The sequence below is a fragment of the Heterodontus francisci genome, chromosome 17, assembly GCF_036365525.1.
Source record: "Heterodontus francisci isolate sHetFra1 chromosome 17, sHetFra1.hap1, whole genome shotgun sequence".
Classification (NCBI taxonomy): Eukaryota; Metazoa; Chordata; class Chondrichthyes; order Heterodontiformes; family Heterodontidae; genus Heterodontus; species Heterodontus francisci.
Window position 1 is genome coordinate 73,548,081 of NC_090387.1, and position 25,182 is coordinate 73,573,262.

Below are 25,182 nucleotides of genomic sequence, written 5' to 3' on the forward strand. Positions count from 1 at the left end.
CATAAAACTTCTAAATGTTGATGTTCAGAGACTTGGGTGTACTCGTACAAGGAACACAGCAAGTTAGCATGCAGGTACAGCAATCAATTAGGAAAGCAAATGGCATGTTGGCCTTCATTCCAAGGGGATTCGAGTAGAAGAATAAGGAACTCTTGCTAGAACTGTATAGGACTTTGATGAGACCACACCTGGAATACTGTGCACAGTTTTGGTCTCCATATCTAGGCAGGAATATACTTGCCTTGGAGGCGGTACACTGAAGGTTCACTGGACTGGTTCCTGGAATGAGAGGGTTGTCCTATGAGGAGAGGCTGAGTAAACTGGGCCGATACTCTTCGGAGTTTAGAAGAATTAGAGGTGGTCTCTTTGAAACGTACAAGATTCTGAAGGGACTTGACAGGGTAGATACTGAAAGATTGTTTCCCCTGGATGGGGAATCTAGAAAATGGGGGTACAGCTCAGGTTCAGGAATTACAGAGCAACGGCAGTATTAAGAGCAGGAACACAGAGCGGCAGCGGCATCAAAACTGGGAACCCTCAGCAGCGGCAGTACAAAGACTGGGGACCCTCAGCAGCGGCAGTACAAAGACTGGGGACCCTCAGCAGCGGCAGTACAAAGACTGGGGACCCTCAGCAGCGGCAGTACAAAGACTGGGGACCCTCAGCAGCGGCAGTACAAAGACTGGGGACCCTCAGCAGCGGCAGTACAAAGACTGGGGACCCTCAGCAGCGGCAGTACAAAGACTGGGGACCCTCAGCAGCGGCAGTACAAAGACTGGGGACCCTCAGCAGCGGCAGTACAAAGACTGGGGACCCTCAGCAGCGGCAGTACAAAGACTGGGGACCCTCAGCAGCGGCAGTACAAAGACTGGGGACCCTCAGCAGCGGCAGTACAAAGACTGGGGACCCTCAGCAGCGGCAGTACAAAGACTGGGGACCCTCAGCAGCGGCAGTACAAAGACTGGGGACCCTCAGCAGCGGCAGTACAAAGACTGGGGACCCTCAGCAGCGGCAGTACAAAGACTATAAAGACTGGGAACCCTCAGCAGCGGCGGTATGAAGACTGGGGACCCTCAGCAGCGGCAGTACAAAGACTATAAAGACTGGGAACCCTCAGCAGCGGCAGCATGAAGACCCGGAACCCTCAGCAGCGGCAGTACAAAGACTATAAAGACTGGGAACCCTCAGCAGCGGCAGCATGAAGACTGGGAACCCTCAGCAGCGGCAGTATGAAGAGCATATCGAGACAGAATTTAAAAACAACGCAGGTACTTGAGGTGTGACATCACAGAAAAGTTGTAAATTGATTGGTTGGTGTTTTGCTCATTTATCTTTCAAAATTCAGGTAATTTATCAATTGTATGCTTTTATTAGTATTATTAAAGTTTATAAGCGCTAATAAAGCTTATTGGGAGTAATAGGGTTTATTGATTATAAGTTTTAAAAAATTATCACAAAATAAAAATGGGAGGGCAGGTGATGTGTTCGACTGCATGATGTGGGAGCTCCTGGATGCCAGTGTAATTCAGGACAAGCACATCCGCAGTAAACGTCTACAGCTGCAGGAACTTCGGCTCAAAGTTTATGAGCTGGAGGCCGAGCTACAGACACTGAGACACATCAGGGAGGGGAAAGGTTAGATGGACACTTTGTACCAGGAGGCAGTCACAGCCCATAAGATAGGGTCTTCTGATTTGGTCCAAGGTCAGGGACAGGAGGGTGAGTGCAAGTGAGGCAGTTATGGGGACCCAGAATGTCGAAGTGAAAGAGCCTCAGCTCTTGCAATTGTCTAAAAGGTTCAAGGTTCTTGCAACCTGAATGGAAGAAAGAGGGGGCTGCAAGGTGGATGAACGAACTGACCATGGCACCATGGTACAGGAAGCCATTCAAGAGGGGGGAGCTAATAAGGATGTAGTGGTAATAGAGGATAGCATAGTCAGGGGACTAGACACAGTTCCCTGCAGCCGAGAGCGAGTGTCCAGTCGGCCCAGTGCCAGGGTTTGGGAAATCTGCTTTGGGCTAGAGAGGAACTTGCAGTGGCAGGGAGAGGATCCAGTTGTTGCGGTCCACGTAGGTACCAACGTCATAGGTAGAACTAGGAAAGAGGTTCTGCTGACGGTGTATGAACAGCTAGGGGCTAAATTGAAAAGCAGAACCTCAGAGCTAACAATCTCTGGATGACTACCTGAGCCATGAGCAAATTGACATAGGATAAATAAGATTAGAATGTTAAACGCATGGCTCAAAGATTGGCGTGCAAGAAATGGGTTTCAAATCGTAGGGCACCAGTACTGGAGAAAGTGGGATCTGTCCTCTTGGGACAGTCTCCACCTGAACTGTGCTGGGACCAGCGTTCTGGCAGTTTGTATAACTACGGCGGTAGAGAGGTCTTTAAAGAGTGGGGGCGAGGGAACAGGATTGAAAAGATGTGATAAATTAAGTAGCGACGTCATGGCAAGACAGCAAGGTAGCAATAAGGGAAATAATGATCAGAGCATGGCGGGAAGAGACAGAGTGTACAAACCTAAGAGTGCACCAGCAGATAAGACCAGAGGTTACAAAAATAATAAAAAGACAGAACTAAAGGCTCTGTATCTGAATGCATGTAGCATCTGTAACAAAGCAAATGAATTGACAGCACAAATAGTAATAAATACATATGATCTGATAGCCATTACAGAGACATGGCTGCACAATGACAAAGAATGGGCCCTGAACATTCACGAGTACGTGACATTTCCCAAGGACAGGAAGCTAGGAAAAGGTGGAACAGCAGCTCTGTTAATTAAGGACGGCATTGGTACAATAGAGAGAGATGACCTTAGTTCTGGAGATCAATATGTAGAATCAGTTTGGGTAGAGATGAGAAATAGTAAAAGAAGGCACTTGTGGGAGTGGTTTATCAGCCCCCAAACAGTAACCACACTGTAAGGCGGGTATACAGGATGAAATAATAGGGGCTTTTGAGAAAGGTACTACGATAATCATGGGTGATTTTAATCTACATATAGATTGAACAAATCAAATTGCCAAAAGTGGCCTGGCTGATGAGGTCATGAGTTTTTTCAGGACAGTTTCTTGGAGCAGCACATTCTGCAGCCAACCAGAGAGCAGGCTGTATGAGATCTGGTACTGTGCAATGAGACAGGATTAATTAATGGCCTCATAATGAAGGCGCCGCTAGGCAGCAGTGATCATATGATCAAACTTCACATTCAGTTTGAGGGACAGAAGTGCGAATCTAAGACTAGCATATTAAACTTAAATAAGGGCAATTATGAGGGCATGAAGGCAGAGCTGGCTAAAGCAAATTGGGTTAAGGAATAGGTCAGTAGAGATGCAGTGGCAGACATTTAAGGAGATATTTCAGAATACTCAGAAAAGATGCATCCCAGTGGGAAAAAGACTCTATGGGAACGACGCTCCATCCGTGGCTAACTAAGGAAGTTAAAGATAGTATCAAATTCAAAGAAAAAGCATATAATTCCGCAAAGATGAGTGGCAGGTCAGAAGATTGGGCAGAATATAATCAATAGCAAAGAATGACTAAAAGGTTACTAAGGAGGGAGAAATTAGAGTTCGAGAGAAAGCTAGCTAGAAATATAAAAACAGATAGAAAGAGTTTCTACAGATATTTAAAAAGGAAAAGAGTAACTAAAGTCCTCTAGAGAGCCAGTCGGGGGATTAATAATGAAAAAATGAGATCGCGGATGAATTGAACAGACATTTTGTGTCTGTCTCCACTGTAGAGAATACAAATAACATCCCAGAAATAATTGTGAATCAGGAGGTGAAAAGGGAGGGAGGAACTTAAAACAATTACAATCACCAGGAAAAGGGTACTGAAAAAATTATTAGAGCTAAAAGCTGACAAGTCCCCAGGTCCTGATGAACTTCATCCTAGGGTCCCAAAAGAAGTGGCTGCTGAGATAGTAGATGCATTGGTTTTCCAAAATTCCCTGGATTCTGAAAAAGACCCATCAGATTGGAAAATAGAGAATGTGACTCCTCTATTTAAGAAAGGAGGGAGACAGAAAGCAGTAAATAACCGGCCAGTTAGTTTAACATCTGTCATAGGGAAAATGCTTGAATCTATTAAGGTGGTTATAGCAGGGCACTTAGAAAATCTCAGTGTAATCAGGCAGTCAACATGGTTTTATGAAAGGGAAATCATGTTTGACTAATATATTGCAGTTCTTTGATGAAGTAACAAACAACGTGGATAAAGGGGAACCTGTGGATGTGATGTACTTGGGTTTCCAGAAGGTACCTGACAAGGTGCCATATTAAAGGTTACTAAGCAAAAGAAGAGTTCATGGTGTAGGGGGTGCCATATTAGCCAACCAGTCCTTTATCCATGCTAACAGGATGCAGAGAGTAGGGATAAATGGGTCTTTTTTGGGTTGGCAAGCTGTAACTAGTGGAGTGCCACAGGGATCAGAGCTGGGGTCTCAACTATTTACAATTTGTATCAATGATTTGGATGAAAGGACTGAATGTATGGTTACCTTTGCTGATGACACAAAGATAGGTAGGAAAGTAAGTGTGAAGAGGACATAAGGAGGCTGCAAAGGGATACAGATAAGTTAAGTGAGTGGGTAGAATTTTGGCAAATGGAGTATAATGTGGGAAAATGTGAAGTTATCCACTTTGGCAGGAAGAATAGTAAAGCAGCATATTATTTAAATGGAGAGAGAATGCAAAACTCTGAGGTACAGAGGGATTTGGGTGTCCTGGTACATAAATCACAAAAGGTTGGTATGCAGATACAGCAAGTGATTAGGAAGGCAAATGGAATGTTGTCGTTTATTGCAAGGGGAATGGAATATAAAAGTAGGGATGTTTTGCTACAGTTATAGAGTATTGGCGAGACCACATCTGGAATACTGTGTACAGTTTTGGTCTCCTTATTTAAGAAAGCATATAAATGCGTTAGAGACAGTTCAGAAAAGATTCACTCGACTGATACCTGGGACGGGGGCGTTATCATATGATGAAAGGTTGGACAGGTTAGGTCTGTATCCATTGGAGTTTAGAAGACTTGCAGGTTGATAGGTAAATTGGCCATTATAAATTGCCCCTAGTGTAGGTAGGTGGTAGGAGAATGGTGGGGATGTAGTGGGGAATATGGGATTAATGTAAGATTAGTATAAATGGGTGGTTGTTGGTTGGCACAGACTCAGTGGGCCGAAGGGCCTGTTTCAGTGCTGTATCTCTAAACAAATTGCTCACCATTTGAAAATTAGCAAAATAAAATGTTGTCCAACGGTGTGGACAACTCACCATACCGTGTGGACACAACTCACCGTTGTGCATAGCAGCTGTCACGAATGCCTGAACAACATCTGGGGGTGAGATGACAGCATCCCCTGGGACGTGCATCGCTCCAACCAGGTCATGGATGTTTACCATAGGGTGCAGCTGTGCTACCTGTTTCGGGCTGATGATGCCACAAGGGATTCCCATTACCCTGGTAACACATACAACATATTTACTACCTTGTGTAACACAAGTCTTTGAAAACGCATACACTCCTAGTGGGTAAGTAAGCACATTGGTGTGCACTGGTGGATGGTATCGACACAATTAGACAGCAGTGACAATCACAGGACCCACTATGATGGACGATCACATATCATTGTGAAGACTTCTGAATAAATTTCACACAGACATACAATTAACACAGTGGCCACTAACAAAGCAGCCCTTCCGCATTTTCACAACAAACTACTGGATTCCCAAGGTCTGATGGAGTGGGGCCCCGTGATCTCCAAGTGGCTCTATTAAAATCCAGAGTATTAGTTTGTACCAGCAGAACATCTAACACTGCTACAGAGATTACCTGTTCATAAACTAAAGAGCTTAATGTGACTTCACAATTGCTCCCCTTAACCACTGCAGAGTGTTTATTTTTGTACATCGCTGCCCAGTGGAAGTTACACATCCATTTCTGCTCTCACAGCTCCTTGCACAACCCATATCTCTGTCGCCCTGAGGGAGGACAACCGGTTTGCCCCACTGCCACTCCTGTCCATTTACCTATCAGTGCATGCCAGTGGGGAAACACATTCCCATTATCCTCTATGCCCCGCTCCAAGGGGAGATGCCCAGCTTCAGCACAGCCAAAATCAAGAACTCAGCAGAGTGTGGGGAGTGAAACTACATACTTAGGGCTGTACACTGGAAGTGCTTCTAACGTTGAGCATCTTTGCACCACATTAAGATTTTCAGAAATTGGTACCTGTACTTACCACAGATTTTGGTGCACAAGTTGCACACTCATGATTATTGACCGATGAATATCATGGAGCGTTTACAGTGACAGGAATATGTGAACTTTAGAACCCACATTTAATGGTAAGTTCGACATACATTTTCCTGCATTATTTTTGACCTGTTTTGCATAGCCAGGAATGGACGAAGGGTCTAATGAATTAACTGGTGAACACATCTACACAGACTGAGACTTGACAGCTTTTAACACACATGCCCATGCGGGAGTACCTTTTTGATTAGTTTTCAGACCTTGCCCTGAAATTGACTTTAGCACTTCATACCACAATGTATCCACTGTTTAATCAATAGTCATAGGCAACCCGCCGGAAGTCCCATAAAGGTACTCTGTAGGAAATTTTTCCCACATTTCCCCCATCAAACACCTACTTTATGGACAAAGAAGTCATTTAGAAAAGAGAGGCCTGTAAGAATATAGGCATTTGAGGCTATTTTGAGGAATTGGGCATTGTGAAAGTTAAGTGCCCCAAAGCTTTTTTCCTGAATAAGTAGTCAGCTATGGACCATCGAACAGACAGAACAAAGGAACTTCAAATTATTGCTTACAGTGGAGAGTCAGCCAGGAGCTGATGAACACTTATTGATCTATTCTGGGGTAAGTGGGATCCTAGGACTGTTGTCGTTAGCTGCCTAGTCAGTTAAGGAAGGAAAACATACAGGGAGCGTAGGGCACTTTAACCTATCAGTACTGTGGAAATTTATTAAGGAAGGAAGGCTGTTGAGATGGCCAGAGACAAGAAATTTGAGAAGTTACATATGATTAACTTAATATTGTTTATGAACAGCCCAGAGATGGCCTCCTTTCAAAATGCAGCAAAGTTAAGGGTGGCAGACTCAAACAGTGTTGAGAGATAAGAAATTTGAGAAGTTACGTGTGACAGATTAATTGTCGCTTTTCAGCAGCCCAGAAGGGGACTTGTATCTAAAACTGACAGGACTGGATCCAGTGCCTAGTAATGCTGAGTAAATCAAGGAAGATAAAGTCAGACAGTTGCTATACTATGTAGCCTACGTTTGGCACAACATAAGGATAACGATTCTCAGAAAGATGAAGCAGGGAGGAAAAAAAGAATGCCAGCAGCTAAAAAGCAGGAATGGTGATCTACGCTGTGTGCCATCCCAACTCCAAGGGCTGTGGTAGCAGCTGCATAAGCTCTCGGAACTCAGCATAAGGAGGAAAAGAACAGGGAGTTAAAGAACCAAAATGAGCTGCTGAAACAACAGTTCAAAAGGCAAAAATCAAGCAACTTAAAAGTTGAAACTAGCACTGAAGCCGATGGTAAATGCTACCAGCTTCTCTGCGAGAAAATGAAACACAAGAATGACTAAGTGAAAGGAAACTTAAAAGTATTCTGAAATTTCAATTTGTGTGAAAGTGTCTGGAGGTTTCCTGGCCTTGAAAGTTTAAGAAGTTTCAGCTTTTTTTTTGTTTAAAAGTCTGTCTTTAAAAAGTTTTGGTGATTTTGTTTTTGTCAGCACTAACCCTACAGGGATCAATGTTTACAAGTTGCATGAAAGTGTGAATGTGTTTAATTAAGAATGTTGATTTCAATTTAAGATTGTACAACCAGAAAACTTTGAATTACATTGAATATTAAAGATGCTGGTGTGAATTTATTTTGACTAAAATCTACTGGTGCAACTACAAAATGCAAACAGTTTGTTTTATAAAAGATAAACTTCAGCCTTGAGGTTACAGTTGTCTGGTGGAAAATGCAATTTAAACTCTTTAAAATATTCTTAATTAGACAAGAGTTTTAAAACTGCTGTTACTTTATGCAGTTAAATTAAAGGTATATGATCTTATTTTAAACAAACTTGAAAGTTTACATAGCAATGTTACTGTAAGTATGCTGATGACCACAAAGGCAGCAAAGTAAGCAGTGTAGATGGAAGCATAATCTATCAATATCTCTGGCAAGTAACATTCGCGCCACACCAGTGCCAGGCAATGACCATCTCCAACAAGAGAGAATCTAACCATCTCACCTTAACATTCAATGGCATAACTATCGCTGAATCCCCCACTATCAATATCCTGGGAATTACCATTGACCAGAAACTGAACTGGAGTTGCCATGTAAATACCGTGGCTACAAGAGTAGGTCAGAGGCTAGGAATCCTACGACAAGTAACTCACCTCCTGATTCCCCAAAGCCATCTACAAGGCACAAGTCAGGAGTGTGATGCAATACTCTCCACTTGCCTGGATGAGTGCAGCTCCAACAACACTCAAGAAGCTGGACACCATCCAAGACAAAGCAGCCCACTTGATTGGCACCCCATTCACAAACATTCACTCCCTCCACCACTGGCGCACAGTGGCAACAGTGCGTACCATCTACAAGATGCACTGCAGCAATGCACCAAGGCTCCTTATACAGCACCATCTAAACCCGTGACCTCTACCACCTAGAAGGACAAGGGCAGCAGATGCATGGGAACACCAACACCTGCAAGTTCCCCTCCAAGGCACACACCACCCTAACTTGAAACTATAATCGCCATTCCTTCACTGTCGCTGGGTCAAAATCCTGGAACTCCCTTCCAAACAGCACTACCCCACATGGACTGCAGCGGTTCAAGAATGCAGCACACCACCACCTTCTCAAGGGCGATTAGGGATGGGCAATAAATGCTGGCCTAACCAGCGACATCCACATCCCATGAACAAATTTTTTAAAAAGTTAATGGCAAACGGTCAAATGGATTCAGAAGTAAGCAAATCAATAAAAACTGTAAAGCAAATGATCTAAAAGTATAAATTATAAGACAATATCAAAATTATATTTCAGCGTCATCTCAGTTACTGAGGGCGAACCCCAACTGTCTGTTTCATTTTTGCATTGTGTATGTGTGCGTGTGGTGCGTGGGTGGAAGGGCGTCACTGCATTTACTCTGGGAAAGGTTCCAAAATTGACCCACAGAAGAAAATTCCTCTCCCTTGCAGCTAATTAAATGATGTAGAAGGCTCTCCCCCGACTTCTGTCCAGAGGGGTGTCAGAATACCCCACTGTGCTATGCCACCTGCCCCCTTACAGGGTGCATGACTGTCCCTCACTGTTGCTCAGCGATATCTCCAAGTGGAGGGAGACTCCGCAGGGAGGAGCAGTAATTGGGGGGTTCCGGATGGAGGGCAGAATTTGGGGGAAACATGCGACTGTATCAATCAAGCTGCAATTCTTTCTCCTCTACCCACCTGGGTACCGTTGACATGTCAGCCACACCCCATGCCTGTATCTAGTGCCTCTTGTTCAAGAAAGGTGACGGAGAGGAAAACAGTGAATTGTAAACCAATTAGCCTAACATCAGTTCTGGGAAAATTGCTACAGTCTATAATCAAGGATAGGGTAACTGAACACTTGAGAATTTTCAGCTGATCAGAGATGGATTTGTAAAGGGTAGGTTATGCCTGAAAAATCTGACTGAATTTGTTTGAAGGGGTGACTGAAACAGTGGACTATGGTTGTTACTTATATAGACTTCCAGAAGGCATTTGATGAAGTTCCTCATAAGTGACTTGGCTAAAGTTGAAGCTCATGGAATTGTAAGCAAATTATTGACCTGGTAAAGAAATCGGCTGAGCAGCAGGAGAGAGAGAGACACACAGAGAGAGAGACACACAGAGAGAGAGAGAGACACACAGAGAGAGAGAGAGACACACAGAGAGAGAGAGAGACACACAGAGAGAGAGAGAGACACACAGAGAGAGAGAGAGACACACAGAGAGAGAGAGAGACACACACAGAGAGAGAGAGAGACACACAGAGAGAGAGAGAGACACACAGAGAGAGAGAGAGACACACAGAGAGAGAGAGAGACACACAGAGAGAGAGAGAGAGACACACAGAGAGAGAGAGAGAGAGAGAGAGAGAGAGAGAGAGAGAGAGAGAGAGAGAGAGAGAGAGAGAGAGAGAGTACTCCAACTGGCAGAATATGACTGGTGGAATCGCACAAGGATCTGTGACGCAAGTATTCATTAACGACTTAGATGATGGGATAGAAAGCCATATATCCAAACTTTCCAATGACACAAAGGGGGTATGGTAAGCAACATAGGTGGAAGTGTAAAATTACTAAGATATTAATAGATTAAGTGAATGGGCAAAACTGAAATGGATTTCAATGTAAGCAAATGTGAGGTCATCCACTTTGGACATGATTGGCATCCTTACATCTAGGAGAGATGATTGGAATGCATCCTCAGAACGTTGGTAAAATCAGATGAGATAATCAGCGATGAGGTCAGATGCCGCACTTCCTTTGATGGCTGAACAAGCAGATTCTGGAAAGGCGAATCTGCCACAAGTGCCACACATGAAGTTGTCCCTTGCTGGTGATGCGGCATGATCGCTGCTGACACCTTGTTTGCAGGGTTGGCGGCTGCTTTGGAGCTTCTGAAACCACATGCCTGGTGGTGAATTCCTGCCCACAGCTGGTGTCGCCATTTGCATTGATCGTAAGCTAGAGTTTCCCACTTGTCATGTTTGATGTTGAGGGCTTTCATGTCTCTTTTGATAGCTTCCTCGAATCAGAGCTTTGCTGGTCTGTTGGCACAGGCTAGCACGCCATATGCAATGCTGAGGATGTCATGAATAGCACGTTTAGCGAAGTGGTCACACAGCAAGTAACGGCTGCACAGGCAGAAAAGGGATGAGTGACCACCAGGCGGAGTAGTAGGCGCAAGCAGGTAGTGCAGGAGTCCCCTGTGGCCATCCCCCTCTCAAACAGATATATCGCTTTGAATACTGTTGGGGGGGATGGCCTCCGAGGGGAAAGCAGCAACAGCCAAGTTCGTGGCACCACAGATGGCTCTGCTGCACAGGAGGGGAGGGAAAAGGCCGGGAAAGCCACAGTGATAGAAGATTCAATTGTAAGGGGAACAGACAGCCGTTTCTGTGGCTGCAAACAAGACTCCAGGATGGTATGTTGCCTCCCTGGTGCTAGGGTCAAGGATGGCTCGGAGCGGCTGCAGGACATTCTGAAGGGGGAGAGGGAACAGCCAGTGGTCATGGTACGTCATTACCAACGACATAGGTAGAAAAAGGGATGAAGTCCTGCAAGATGAATTTAAGGAGTAAGGAGTTAAATTAAAAAGCAGGACCTCAAAAGTAGTAATCTCAGGATTACTTCCTATGCCACATGTTAGTGAGTATAGGAACAGGAGAATAGACCAGATGAATGCATGGCTGGAGAAATGGAGAGGGAGGGATTTAGATTCCTGGGACATCGGGACCGGTTCTGGGGAAGGTGGGACATGCACAAGCGGGAGAGGTTACACCCAGGCAGGACCGGAACTGATGTCTTTGCAGGGGCACTTGCTAGTGCTGTTGGGGAGAATTTAAACTAGAATGGCAGGGGGATGGGAACCTGAGCAGGGAGACTGAGGAGGAGGAAATAAGAATAGAAACAAAGGACAGGAAACAAAAAGGCAAAAGTGGAAGGCATAGAAATCAAGGACAAGAAACAAATAGGGCCATAGTGTAAGATAATGCTAAGATGACCAAGAATGTTAAAAATACAAGCTTAAAGGCATTGTGTCTCAATGCGCAGAGTATTTGCAATAAGGTAGGCGAATTAACCGTGCAAACAGATGTAAATGGATACGATATAGTTGCGTTTAGGGAGACATGGCTGCAGGGTGACCAAGGATGGGAACTGAATATCCAGGGGTATTCAATATTTAGGAAGGACAGGCAAAATGGGAAAGGAGGTGGAGTAGTGTTGTTGGTAAAAGAGGAAATCAATATAATAGCGAGGAAGGATATTAGCTCAGAGAATCCTGATGTGGAATCTGTATGGATGGAGCTAAGAAACACCAAGGGACAGAAAACGTTGGTGGGGGTTGTATATAGACCCCCAAACAGCAGTGCAGATGTAGAGAATGGCATTAAACAGGATATTAGAGACGCATGCAATAAGGGTACAATTATGGGTGAATTTAATCTACATATAGATTGGGCAAACCAAATTAGCAATAATACTGCAGAGGAGGAATTCCTGGAGTGCACACATGTTGGTCTTTTGGACCAATACGTTGAGGAACCAACAAGAGAACAGGCCATCCTAGACTGGGTATTGTGTAATGCGAAAGAATTAGTTAACAATCTTGTTGTGCAGGGTCCCTTGGGGAAGAGCGACCATAACATGATAGAATTCTTCATTAAGATGGAGAGTGAGACAGTTGATTCCGAGACTAGGGTCCTGAATCTAAATAAAGGAAACTATGAAGGTATGAGGCGCGAGTTGGCTATGATAGACTGGGGAACGTTATTAAAGGGTTGACAGTGGATAGGCAATGGCTAGCATTTAAAGAGCGCATGGATGAATTACAACAGTTGTTCATTCCTGTCTGGCACAAAAATAAAACAGGAAAGGTGGCTCAACCGTGGCTTACAAAAGAAATTAGGGATAGTATTAGATCCAAGGAGGAGAAATATAAAATGGCCAGAACAAGCAGCAAACCTGAGGATTGGGAGCAGTTTAGAATTCAGCAAAGGAGGACAAAGGGATTGATTAATAAGGGGAAAATAGAGTATGAGAGTAAGCTTGCAGAGAACATAAAAACTGACTGTAAAAGCTTCTATAGATATGTGAAGAGAAAAAGATTAGTGAAGACAAATGTGGGTCCCTTACAGTCAGAAAGAGGGGAATTTATAATGTGGAACAAAGAAATGGCAGACCAATTAAACACATACTTTGGTTCTGTCTTCACAAAGGAGGACACAAATTACCTCCCAGAAATGTTGGGGAACATAGGATCCAGTGAGAAGGAGGAACTGTATGAAATCAGTATTAGCAGGGAAATGGTGTTAGGGAAATTGACGGGATTGAAGGCCGATAAATCCCCAGGGCCTGATAATCTACATCCCAGAGTACTTAAGGAAGTGGCCCTAGAAATAGTAGATGCACTGCAGGTCATTTTTCAAAATTCTATAGACTCTGGAACTGTTCCAACAGATTGGAGGGTAGCTAACGTAACCCCACTATTTAAAAAAGGATGCAGAGAGAAAACAGGGAATTCTCGACCGGTTAGCCTGACATCAGTAGTGGGGAAAATGCTCGAGTCCATTATAAAAGATGTAATAGCAGAACACTTGGAAAACAGTGACAGGATCGGACAAAGTCAGTATTTCTATTGGGGCGAAAGCCAGAACAGGCTACTGAGTTGGATGATCAGCCATGATCATAATGAATGGTGGAGCAGGCTCGAAGGGCCGATTGGCCTACTCCTGTTCCTATTTTCTATGTTTCTATGTTTCACATGGATTTACGAAAGGGAAATCATGCTTGACAAATCTACTGGAATTTTTTGAGGATGTAATTGGTAGAATAGATAAGGGAGAACCAGTGGATATGGTGCTTTTGGACTTTCAGAAGGCTTTTGATAAGGTCTCACATAAGAGATTAGCGTGCAAAAATTAAAGCACAAGGAATTGGGGGCCAGGTACTGACATGGATAGAGAACTGGTTGGCAGACAGGAAATAAAAGAGTAGGAATAAACGGGTCTTTTTCCGAGTGGCAGGCAGTGACTAGTGGGGTACCGCAGGGATCAGTGCTAGGACCCCAGCTATTCACAATATATATTAATGATACAGTTGAGGGAATTAAATGTAATATATCTAAGTCTGCAGAAGGCACAAAGCTGGGTGGGAGTGTGAGCTGTGAGGAGGATGCAGAAGCTCCTGTGTGATTTGGACAGGTTGAGTGAGTGGGCAAATACATGGCAGATGCAGTATAATGTGGAAAAATGTGAGGTTATCCACTTTGGTGGCAAAAACAGGAAGACAGATTATCTGAACGGCAATAGATTAGGAAAGGGGGAGGTGCAGCAAGACCTGAGAGTGTCTTTGTGCACCAATCGCTGAAAGTAAGCGTGCAGGTGCAGCAGGCAGTTAAGAAGGCAAATAGTATGTTGGCCTTCGTAGCGAGAGGTTTCGAGTACAGGAGCAGGGATGTCTTGCTGCAATTATACAAGGCCTTGGTGAGACCACACCAAGTATTGAGCATTGTGTGCAGTTTTGCTCTCCTTATCTGAGGGAGGATGTTCTTGCTATGGAGGGAGTGCAGCGAAGGTTCACCAGACTGATTCCTGGGATGGCAGGACTGACGTACGAAGAGAGATTGGGTCGATTAGGCTTATATTCGCTAGCGTTTAGAAGAATGAAAGGGGATCTCATAGAAACCTGCAAAATTCTAACAGGACTGGACAGACTAGATGCAGGAAGGATGTTCCCAATGGCAGGCGAGTCCAGCACAGGGGTCACACTAAGGATAAGGGGTAAGCCATTTAGGACTGAGATGAAGAGAGATTTCTTCACCCAGAGAGAGTGGTGAACCTGTGGAATTCTCTACCACGGAAAGCAGTTGAGGCCAAATCATTAAATATATTCAAGAAAGAGTTAGATATAGTTCTTAGGGCTAAAGGGATCAAGGGATACGGGGAGAAAGCAGGAACAGGATACTGAGTTTGGATGATCAACCTTGATCGTATTGAATGGCAGAGCAGGCTCGAAGGGCCGAATGGCCCACTCCTGCTCTTATTTTTCTACGATTCTATAAAGCACATCCTTGGGGATATGGCCATCTTCAGTCCTGTGCACATGCCCAAGCCAGTGAATCCTTCTTTGCTTGATTAGCACTAGTATGCTTGGCATATTTGCCCTGGAAAGGACTGCTTCATTGGTGACTTTGTCTTTCCATGTGATGCCAAGGATGTGCCATAGACCGGAGATGGAAATTATTGAGCTTTTTTCTTGACAGGTGTAAGTCGTCCAGGCCACACAGCAATGTGCTGAGGATACAGGCCTTGTACATAAGCATCTTAGTTCTGCGGGTCAGTTTGTTGTTTTTCCATGCCAGTTTTATTAGTCAGCCAAAGTTGGTGGTTGCCTTTTCAATGCATGTGCTGAGCTCGTCATCAAGAGACAGATTGCCTGTTACCATAGATCCATGGTAACAGAATTTGCCGAATGCTTCCAGTGGTGTGTTGTTGAGTCTGATCACAGGTGGCGACACCCTGTCCCATAACTACAGTTTTCTTGACATTGACTTGATCTACTGTCTGGGCAGTTAGTGCAGCAGCATCTGTATATAGACGTTCTCTGCTCAGGACATGTTGGACTTGTGTCTTGGCTTTCAGTCTTGATAGGTTGAAGAGCTTCCTGTCTGATCGCATGTGGAGGTACACACCTTCCACGTCGGTAGGGAAAGCATAGTCCAGGAGGACAGAGGAAAGAATACAAGACAGAGTAGGGGCTAAGACGCAGCCCTGTTTCACCCCATTCTTGATCTTGAAACTGTCAGAGGTGAAGCCACAAAACTGAATGGTGCCGTGCATGTTATCATGGAAGGACCATACAAGACCGCGCAGGGAGGACTGCCCATTTTCTCTAGTATCTGGTCGAGGCCGGTCCTGCTCATGGTGTCAAATGCTTTTGTGGATCTCACAAAAGCAAGGTAGAGTGGTAGTTGCTGCTCTTTGGTATGGTCAGTGGCTCTGCCACAGGGTGATGTTACACGTCAAGTGCAGTTGCATGATCCACTACCACTGGCTATCTTACTGCAAGAGGGAGCCGAGTGCGCAAGTCTCTCCTGCCAGTACAGAGCCTCTGCATCACCAAGACCCCACGTAGTGCCTCCTTCCGGCGACACACAGCAACTTAGCACCCTACGGCTCTCGGCTGAACTGTAGGGGATCTCGGAGAAATCTTGGCCCCCAGTGGTGCAATATATAGGCCCACCAGCATGTGGACATATCCTGGCATCCATCAGCCAAGTCCCAGCTATGAGTCAAATAGTACCCACTGCTTTGAGGGTCTGGCCCAGGACAGCCAAAAGCACTGGGATAGAGTCCAATAGGCGGCTGGCGATTATCAAGCACCTTCCAGCAACTCTGTTTTTATTCATTAGGGGGATCTGGGCATCGCTGGCGATGCCAGCATTTACTGCCCAACCGTAACTGCCTTTGAGAAGGTAGTGGTGTGCTGCCTTCTTGAACCCCTGTAGTCCATGTGGGGTAGGTACACCAACAGTGCCGTTAGGAAGGGAGTTCCAGGATTTTGACCCAGCAACAGTGAAGGAATGGCGATATAGTTCCAAGTCAGGATGGTGTGGCGCTTGTAGGGGAACTTGCAGGTGGTGTTCCCATGCATCTGCTGCCCTCGTCCTTCTAGGTGGCAGAGGTTGCGGGTTTGGAAGGTGCTGTCGAAGGAGCCTTGGTGAGTTGTTGCAGTGCATCTGGTAGATGGTACACACTGCTGCCACTGTGCATCGGTGGTGGAGGGAGTGAATGTTGAAGGTGGTGGATGGGGTGCCAATCAAGTGGGCTGCTTTGGCCTGGATGGTGTCGAGCTTCTTGAGTGTTGTTGGAGTTGCAGCCATCCAGGCACGTGGAGAGTATTACTGACTTGTGCCTTGTAGATGGTAGACAGGCATTGAGGAGTCAGGAGGTGTTACTCGCCGCTGAATTCCCAGACTCTGACCCGCTCTTTTTGGCACAGCGTGTGCGCGGCTGGTGCAGTTCAGTTTCTGGCCAATAGTAACCCCCAGCAAGTTGATAGTGGTAGATTCAGCGATGGTAATGCCACTGAAAGTCATGGGGAGATGGTTAGATTCTCCATTGTTTGAGATGGTCATTGCCTGGCAGTTGTGTGGCACAAACGTTACTTGCCACTTATCAGCCTACATGTGACTCCAGAACCACAGCAATGTGGTTGACTCTTAAAAATGTCCTCTGAAATGGCTTAGCAAGCCACTCAGGTCAAGGGCAATTAAGGATGGGTAATAAATGCTGGCCCAGCCAGCGACGTTCACAGCCCACGAACGAATAAAAAAAAGCCCAAGCCTGGATGTTGTCCAAGTCTTGCTGCATATGGACATGGGCTGCTTCAATATCGGAGTTGTTGCAAATTGTGCTGAACATTGTGCAATCATCAGCGAACATCCCAACTTCTGACGTTATGATGGAGGGAAGGTCATTGATGAAGCAGCTGAAGATGATTGGGCCTAGGACTGAACGGACTGGCCTCCAACAACCACAACCATCTTCCTTTGCGCTAGGTATGACACCAACCAGCAGAGAGTTTGCCCCCTGATTCCCATAGACTCCAGTTTTGCTAGGGCTCCTTGATGCCATACTAGGTCAAATGCTGCCTTGATGTCAAGGGCAGTCACTCTCACCTTACCTCTGGAGTTCAGCTCTTTTGTCCATGTTTGAAACAAGACTGTAATGAGGTCAGGAGCTGAGTGGCCCTGGCGGAACCCAAACTGAGCATCAGTGAGGTTATTGCTAAGTAAGAGCCACTTGATAGGACTGCTGTCGACCCCTTCCATCACTTTGCTGATGATTGGGAGTAGACTGAAAGGGCGGTAATTGGCCAGGTTGGATTTGTCCTGCTGTCTGTGCACAGGATATAACTGGGGAGCTAGGAGCGCGGCTAGATCTGGAGCACAAGTCTTCAGTACTATTGCCGGAATGTTGTAAGGGCCCACAGCCTTTGCAGTACCCAGTGCCTTCAGCCGTTTCTTGATATCATGTGGAGTGAATCGGATTGGCTGAAAACTGGCATCTGTGATGCTGGGGACCTCAGGAGGTGGCCGAGATGGATCATCCACTTGGCACTTCTCGCTGAAGATGGATGCAGATGCTTCAGCCTCGTCCTTTGCACTGATGTGCTGGGCTGCCCCATGGTTGAGGATGGGGATATTTGTGGAGCCTCCTCCTCCTGTTAGTTGTTTAATCGTCCACCACCATTCATGACTGGATGTGATTGGACTGCAGAGAATAGAGCTGATCCGTTGGTTGTGGAATCGCTTAGCCCTGTCTATTGCATGCTGCTTCCACTGTTTGGCATGCAAGTAATCCTGTGTTGTAGCTTCACCAGGTTGACATCTTATTTTTAAATATGCGTGATGCTGCTCCTGGCACATTCTCCTGCACTCTTCATTGAACCAGGGTTGGTCCGCCGGCTTGATGGCAATGGTAGAATTTGGGCGGCACAGTGGCGCAGTGGTTAGCACCGCAGCCTCACAGCTCCAGCGACCCGGGTTCAATTCTGGGTACTGCCTGTGTGGAGTTTGCAAGTTCTCCCTGTGTCTGTGTGGGTTTCCTCCGGGTGCTCCGGTTTCCTCCCACCACCAAAAGACTTGCAGGTTGATAGGTAAATTAGCCATTATAAATTGCCCCTAGTATAGGTAGGTGGTAGGGGAATATAGGGGCAGGTTAGGATGTGGTAGGAATATGGGATTAGTGTAGGATTAGTATAAATGGGTGGTTAATGGTCGGCACAGACTCGGTGGGCCAAAGGGCCTGTTTCAGTGCTGTATCTCTAAATCAAATCTAAATCAAAATCAAATCAGGGATATGCCAGGCCATGAAGTTACAGATTGTGGTCAAATACAATTCTGCTGCTGCTAATGGCCCACAGTGCCTCATGAATGTCCAATTTTGAGTTGTTAGATCTGTTCGAAATCTATCCCATTTAACACAATGGTAGTGCCACATAACACCATGGTGGGTACCCTCAGTGTGAAATCGATACTTTGTCTCCACAAGGACTGTACGGTGGTCACTCCTACCAGTACCGTCATGGACAGATGCAGCTACGATAGGTAGATTGGCAAGGACAAGGGCAAGCATGTTTTTCCCTCACCACTGCCACACACACAGTCTAGCAGCTATGTCTTTAGGGACTCGACTAGCTCGGTCAGTAGTGGTGCTACCAAGTCACTCTTGGTGATGGACACTGAAGTCACCACCCAGAGTACATGTTATGCCCTTGCTACCCTCAGTGCTTCTTCCAATTTGTGTTCAACATGGAGAAGTACTGATTCATCAGCTGAGGGGTCGGGGGTAGCTCGGTAGGTGGTAATTAGCAGGAGGTTTCCTTGCCCATGTTTGACCTGATGTCATGAGACTTCATGGGGTTCGGAGTCAATGTTGAAGACATTTCTCCTGTAGCTGGCATGTCTACCCTGAGGCACAGTGTGGCTTTCGAGCAGAGAGATCCACCATTAACATGCTGTTCTCCCTTTGCCAGCTACAGGAGAAATGCCGTGAACAACAGATGCCCCTCTACGTTGCTTTCATTGATCTCACCAAAGCCTTTGACCTCGTCAGCAGACGTGGTCTCTTCAGACTACGAGAAAAGATCGGATGTCTTTTATATCTAGAGAACTAGAATACAAGGGAGTAGAAGTCATGCTTCAGCTATACAAAGCCCTGGTTAGACCACACATGGAGCACTGTGATCAGTTCTGGGCACCACAGTTTAGGAAGGATGTTTTGGAGCTGGAGAGAGTGCAGCGTAGAAATACTGGAATCCAAGGGTTAAATTACGAGGAGCGATTACACAAACTACAGTTGGACTCCCTGGATTTTAGAAGGTTAAGATGATCAAAGTTTAAGACATTAAGGGGTAGATAGTGAAATTTACAGATTGATTACTTTTGTCCATATCACATAACTCTGAAGGGTAACCAATATGTCTTGGCTATGATTGACTGTTTTGCCAAATGAGGTTAAGCAGCAAACATCAGAAAGTGAAAATCAGTTTGAGAGAAAAGGAATAAGTTAGTTTATGATGGAGTAAAAGAGAAGGGGAAACATTCTGTTCCTTTCCTACTGAGGCTGCAAGATTTCAGTGTACTGCCTCTTTTAAAAGATCGTGAGAATGCTTTGGTACCACTGGCTGTGGCTGCGCCCTCTGTTCCCTTTTGCGTAAAGGATGTTACAAAGGTTTTGTTTAATCATGAAAGCTAATCTTTTCTTCAGTTACAGTCATTTGGAAAGATGCCCGAGAATGAAAAGGAAAGATTATATAAGTTACTGAGTTTTTGTAAGCATATGCTATTTTGTTTTTTTTCAATTCACCAAGCAACTTTTGTATTGCTGAGTGTAAATTTATATACTAGTCATTACAGTTTAATTTAATTGAATATTTCCCCACAGTGACTGAAGAAAATTATGAACTGAGAAATTTACCCCTTGGGCTTTTAATTCTCTCCTCTTTTCTTATAGACAGGGGACCATAGTTTCCCACACTGCAAGGAGGTTGATGGCATAGCAAGAGATCCACAAGTTTTAAGAATTTAAGAACAACAGCAGACATCAAATATCACAGCATGATGATTATTTGGACTAAAGACCTGGGCCTTAGCCCATTTACGGTGATTTGTTATCTTCTGAGGCAGAGGGCTCGAGAAGGGCAGATAGGGGAAGTTACCTCCAAATTAATCTCTAACATGAAACCATGAAATCTGGCATCATTTGTTTCTGAAGTTGGAATTGATAAAAATAAAACTGATATAAGTTGCTGTTTCAAGCACTTGAGAAAGGAAAATCTACCTGAAATTTAAGGGGACAATCAGATTTTCATTGCTGTGTATCAAGGAAGGTGGTTTTGGGAAATACAATTGAACACTGATAAGTACCGTCAGTCCAACAATAATACTATGATAAAATGGACTCAAGCACAGTATATTGGGAAATAAAATGTCCCCTAAAATAAACAAAAGGAAGTTGATAACTTGGACCCAGTAGGGACGTTGGTTTTTGTTTTAAAAGATATGAGATTATATTGGACAGTAAAGTTCCTCCAAGGCTCATGAATTAAATAGAATGGTAATAAATGGTCAATTTTGTGCAAAATTGAAGGAGGTCATTGAAGATTTAAGATAGAATTTGGAAAATTACACCAAATAGAAATTTTTCTAAAATAATTTTCCTTGCTGAATTGGAATCAATCACATGGGTGCAATTCACTGAAAGATACCAATCTGGGATCAATGTACATTCTAGTGAATGCCAGGAAAGTGCAGGTAAGAATAATAAATTGATAAACATCTCCAGGAGAAAACTGTGTCCTTTCCTCTGAACTTTTTAAGAAAATCACATTTGATAGCCTGGTCACTAGCCTAGACATTGGGACCATGCAGGGGGAGATGAGCGAAGATCTCCAGATTCCACCCCCCTCCCCTCAATCTTTTGATATCATCTGAAAGCCTAAAAATGGCATGCATCAGATGTCACATGTGAAATAATATCGGGATACCGGTATATGTGTGAAAATGTGATCTGCAACATGTGAAGCAACTAATATCCAGAAGTGCACGGCAAATTAGCATGGAATGGGTCCCAGACATGCTCAGTTATTGACAACAGCACAACATGGAATGGTTAATGTAACTTTTTAAATCATCAAGGCACTGACACATACTCCATTAAGAAGCTGACTCTGAAATAATCAGGAGAGAGTTAAATATACTGGCACCTTTCAGAGGAATTAAAATTAAGAGTGACACAGAATTTGGAATGGAACAAAAGGCGGCTAAGGATAACTAATACTTAGTAAGAATTATCCACAAGATGGATACGGGTCAAGAGAGAGTTGGAGAATCTTTTAAGTCCATGAGTTTTGATGACATGGGTCAAGGAGAGATGACAGATATTACCACCAAGGCTATGATGTGCAGAATAAGATATCTTACTGGGAGAACACCATTGGTCATGGCCTTAAGAGACCTGCTAGAGGCACACATTCTCGAAATCCAGTCAGATTCCATCCTGAAGGATAGCTTGGGAAAGACAATAACACTTATCTAGCTTGGTCAGACAATCTCGTAACTGGACCAAAGGGTGGGATTTCCTCTCCCTAGTAGTAAAGAAACCATGGGTTAAGAGTGAAAATCTGTACCACCTGTTGAGGATGAAGTTGATAGTGAATAAAATGTCCTTGTTGCAGCTATCCTATCAGGACCCACCACACTTCCTGGTCATAAACAGTGCTGATGGCAGCGATTCAGATCCAGTAGATACGAATGGTTGTCAATAGAGAGATGTGCATAGTTGTGTGGGCAGTGTCAGAGCACCAAGTAAGCGGGTACACCTTGTCTCCCTAGGCTCGGGTATAGCAAGTGAAAGTAGTATCCAATTGGGAAGGCACTTATGTTGGTCATAAGGGAAGAGAGTAATGTGGCTTTATTACATTCTACAACAGAGGAGCAGTTACAGTGTGGGACAAAGTTGTTCACTCCTTGGGCCTACTGGATGTGTAGAGCTACCATGCCAGATGAAATTGACTGACAAACTTGTCACTCCTTATTGGTGGCGTGAAAGAACTACCGTTCAGACCCCACTGGTTAAGGATGCAGAACAATCACGCAGTTTGGATGTCCTATACCATCCCTGTCGTTCAGTCTACAGTCAGCTTTAGAATGAAGCAGTGTGCCCACTGAATACCTGGTGCATATGCAACCACAGTTAAATAGATTAAAGCATGACTGGTGGGAAAAGGTGTATAATGTGGGATATCACCCATGGTGTTGTCATATCTACATGTTTTGTGATAGCTCAAGGTATAACAAGTGTTCTAATGTTATAAAAGCAAAATACTGCAGATGCTGGAAATCTGAAATAAAAACAAGAAATGCTGGAAATACTCAGCAGGTCTGGCAGCATCTGTGGAGAGAGAAACAAAGTTAACGTTTGTCAGTGATCTGATGAAGGGTCACTGACCTGAAACGTTAACTCTGTTTCTCTCTCCACAGATGCTGCCAGAACAACTGAGTATTTCCAGCATTTCTTGTTTTTATTTCAGATTTCCAGCATCTGCAGTATTTTGCTTTTATAACAGTAGAACACTTGTTATACCTTGAGCTATCACAAAACATGTAGATGGGTTCACAGATAGCTCTTTCCCCTCAAGGCAGCAACTCTAAAAATATAGGCATTTGAGGGATTAGGCATTGCAAGAGTTAAATGGCCCTAAGCTTTTCACTGCAAAGCTTCTTTTCCCCAAAAAAAGACACTGCCCTGGATTTTCCACTGACTCTAGGTTCTCAGTGCATGAGCGGTAGCATTACATTTTTGCAAAAATGCAATTATCACCAGGAACAACAAAGGGAACCCTCTTCACTGAATGTAGGAATACACAGAGCGTTTATAAGCAGCTGAAATATAATCAACTGTGAATTCTTTTTCCAAATTTTCATACATTACCTACTTTGATACAGTTGGAACATTTGTTATCTCCAAGATCCTGGACTGTGTTTCTATTTCCATGGTGGTGACAAAGAACAGAAACAGTTTATGCTAAAAGAGATAAGGGAGGCCAAGGACCAATGTCTGGAGACACAAATACCCAGGCTCATGATTGGATAGAATGGAGGTATGGAAGATACATGATTGGATGGATTTTTCTGTAGTTCCAGTTCTTGGGGTATATCCTAAGTTTGGGACATTTTCAGTATAGTAGGGCCAGGAGGGACACTGATCTGAACAGGTGTAAGCATGTATGCCAGTAGGAGAAATGAGGAATAGGCAACACCTACAAGCCAGAGAACAATAATGGGTAGTATAATTCTCATTTGTACTCTGCAAGCTCCTGTTCAAATACTGAATGCATTGTCACACACACAAGCAGTGCAATGACACAATTACAAATTCGGAAAAGTTACAAAAGCTGACTTTGTCTTTTAAAAATGAGCTTTTCTTTTAAAAAGTGAATACTCCAAAATGACCACTGAAGAAAAAGGCTTGGCCTTTGTGTATTCAAACTGTCTGACAGGAAGAAAGGAAAATCTTCAACGTTAAGAGGTATCAATTGAACCCATCCTACACCCATGCTAAAACATTCCAGACTTGAATGTCTTCCTCTGAAACAAAGGAGGTGTGAAGCAGCCATGTCCTGGGCCATTGTTCGATCACCATAGAGAAGAGACCAGAGCATCTCCTACCAGGAGGTCAGAAGTAACACAGCTTGGCCTTAGAAAGAGCAGCCGAGAGAGAGAGACTCCAGTGAAAGAGAAAAGAAAAGCAACATCCAGCACCTTGCTTCCAGCAAACCAGAGGCACGTGCCCTGCTGCAGAATCCTACATCTGCACTAAACAGCAGTGAACTAGAAGTGATCCACCATCTTCAACTGAACTTTTAACCAAGAGAGAAATCTACAATCATCTCAGGCCTGCAACCCACGAGAAATCGATTTCCAAGAGAATTCAACAGGTTTACGTGACCTTCCCCGAAACCTACCCTCACTTATAATCACTTACCCCTTTTTTCCTCGTGTGCGCGTGAGTGGATGCGGTTACGACCATTTCGGGATAAGGCGTATGGATCAATAAACATTTGATTTTTCTGTTTTAACCCTACAAGAAAACCTGTATTTGTCTGTTTATTTGACAAATAAAACACCAACGGGCGAAACCCAAATAACAAAACACACTTGATGCAGTCAGGTAGGGAGCTGAACAGTGGGAACCACTCAGGTTTCACCACATGGCTATAACAGTATTAAGTCTCACTTACGCTTAAACAAAATAACTTATCAATACAGAGTCAGCTTCAAACCAGTGAACAGAACGTACAAAGGGACTGGAATTATTTTTTACAGGCCTGCCACTGGTTTTACTTACTGTAATCGTGAGACAAGACGACGCAGGGAGATGAGCCTGTCCTGAGTGTGAGCCAGTGAGATTGAACCAGTCTGGATATAACCTGGTAAACGCAAGGAGACTTGGTTTAAGCTACTGTTCTATGCTCAGTCACTTTGATGGTGCAGAACATGCATGTTTATAACCACCCCCCTATACTCATGTAAACAGAAACACTAACTTCTCCCCCGTAAAGAACTGCATCCATATGGCTGTTTTCACAACTTCAGATATCCCTCAAAGTACTTTTTGAATTGTAGTCACCATTGAAATGTAGGAAACTCAGCAGCCAATTTGAGCAAAGCAAGCTCCCAAAAACACAAAATGTGATAACTACCATATATCTCTTATTGTGATGTTGATTGAGGGATAAATATTGGGCAGAACACAGGAAACAACACCCGTGTTCTTCTTCAAAATAGCACCATGGAATATTTTACCTTTTACTTAGAAA

At 44.3% G+C, this 25,182-nt stretch overlaps 1 protein-coding gene across 3 annotated transcripts in view; it reads right to left on the reverse strand.

Moving 5' to 3' along the window:
* The window catches only part of pdpr (pyruvate dehydrogenase phosphatase regulatory subunit), a 105,212-nt gene that overhangs the window by 73,318 nt on the left and 6,712 nt on the right, over positions 1–25,182 (reverse strand). For all 3 annotated transcript variants that reach the window (XM_068049667.1, XM_068049665.1, XM_068049666.1), the window contains exons 4-5: positions 24,711–24,792; positions 5,307–5,470 (exon numbers count right to left, since the gene is read on the reverse strand). In XM_068049667.1, the coding sequence (XP_067905768.1) occupies positions 5,307–5,470; positions 24,711–24,792 (246 nt within the window). The remainder of the gene's footprint in view (positions 1–5,306; positions 5,471–24,710; positions 24,793–25,182) is intronic.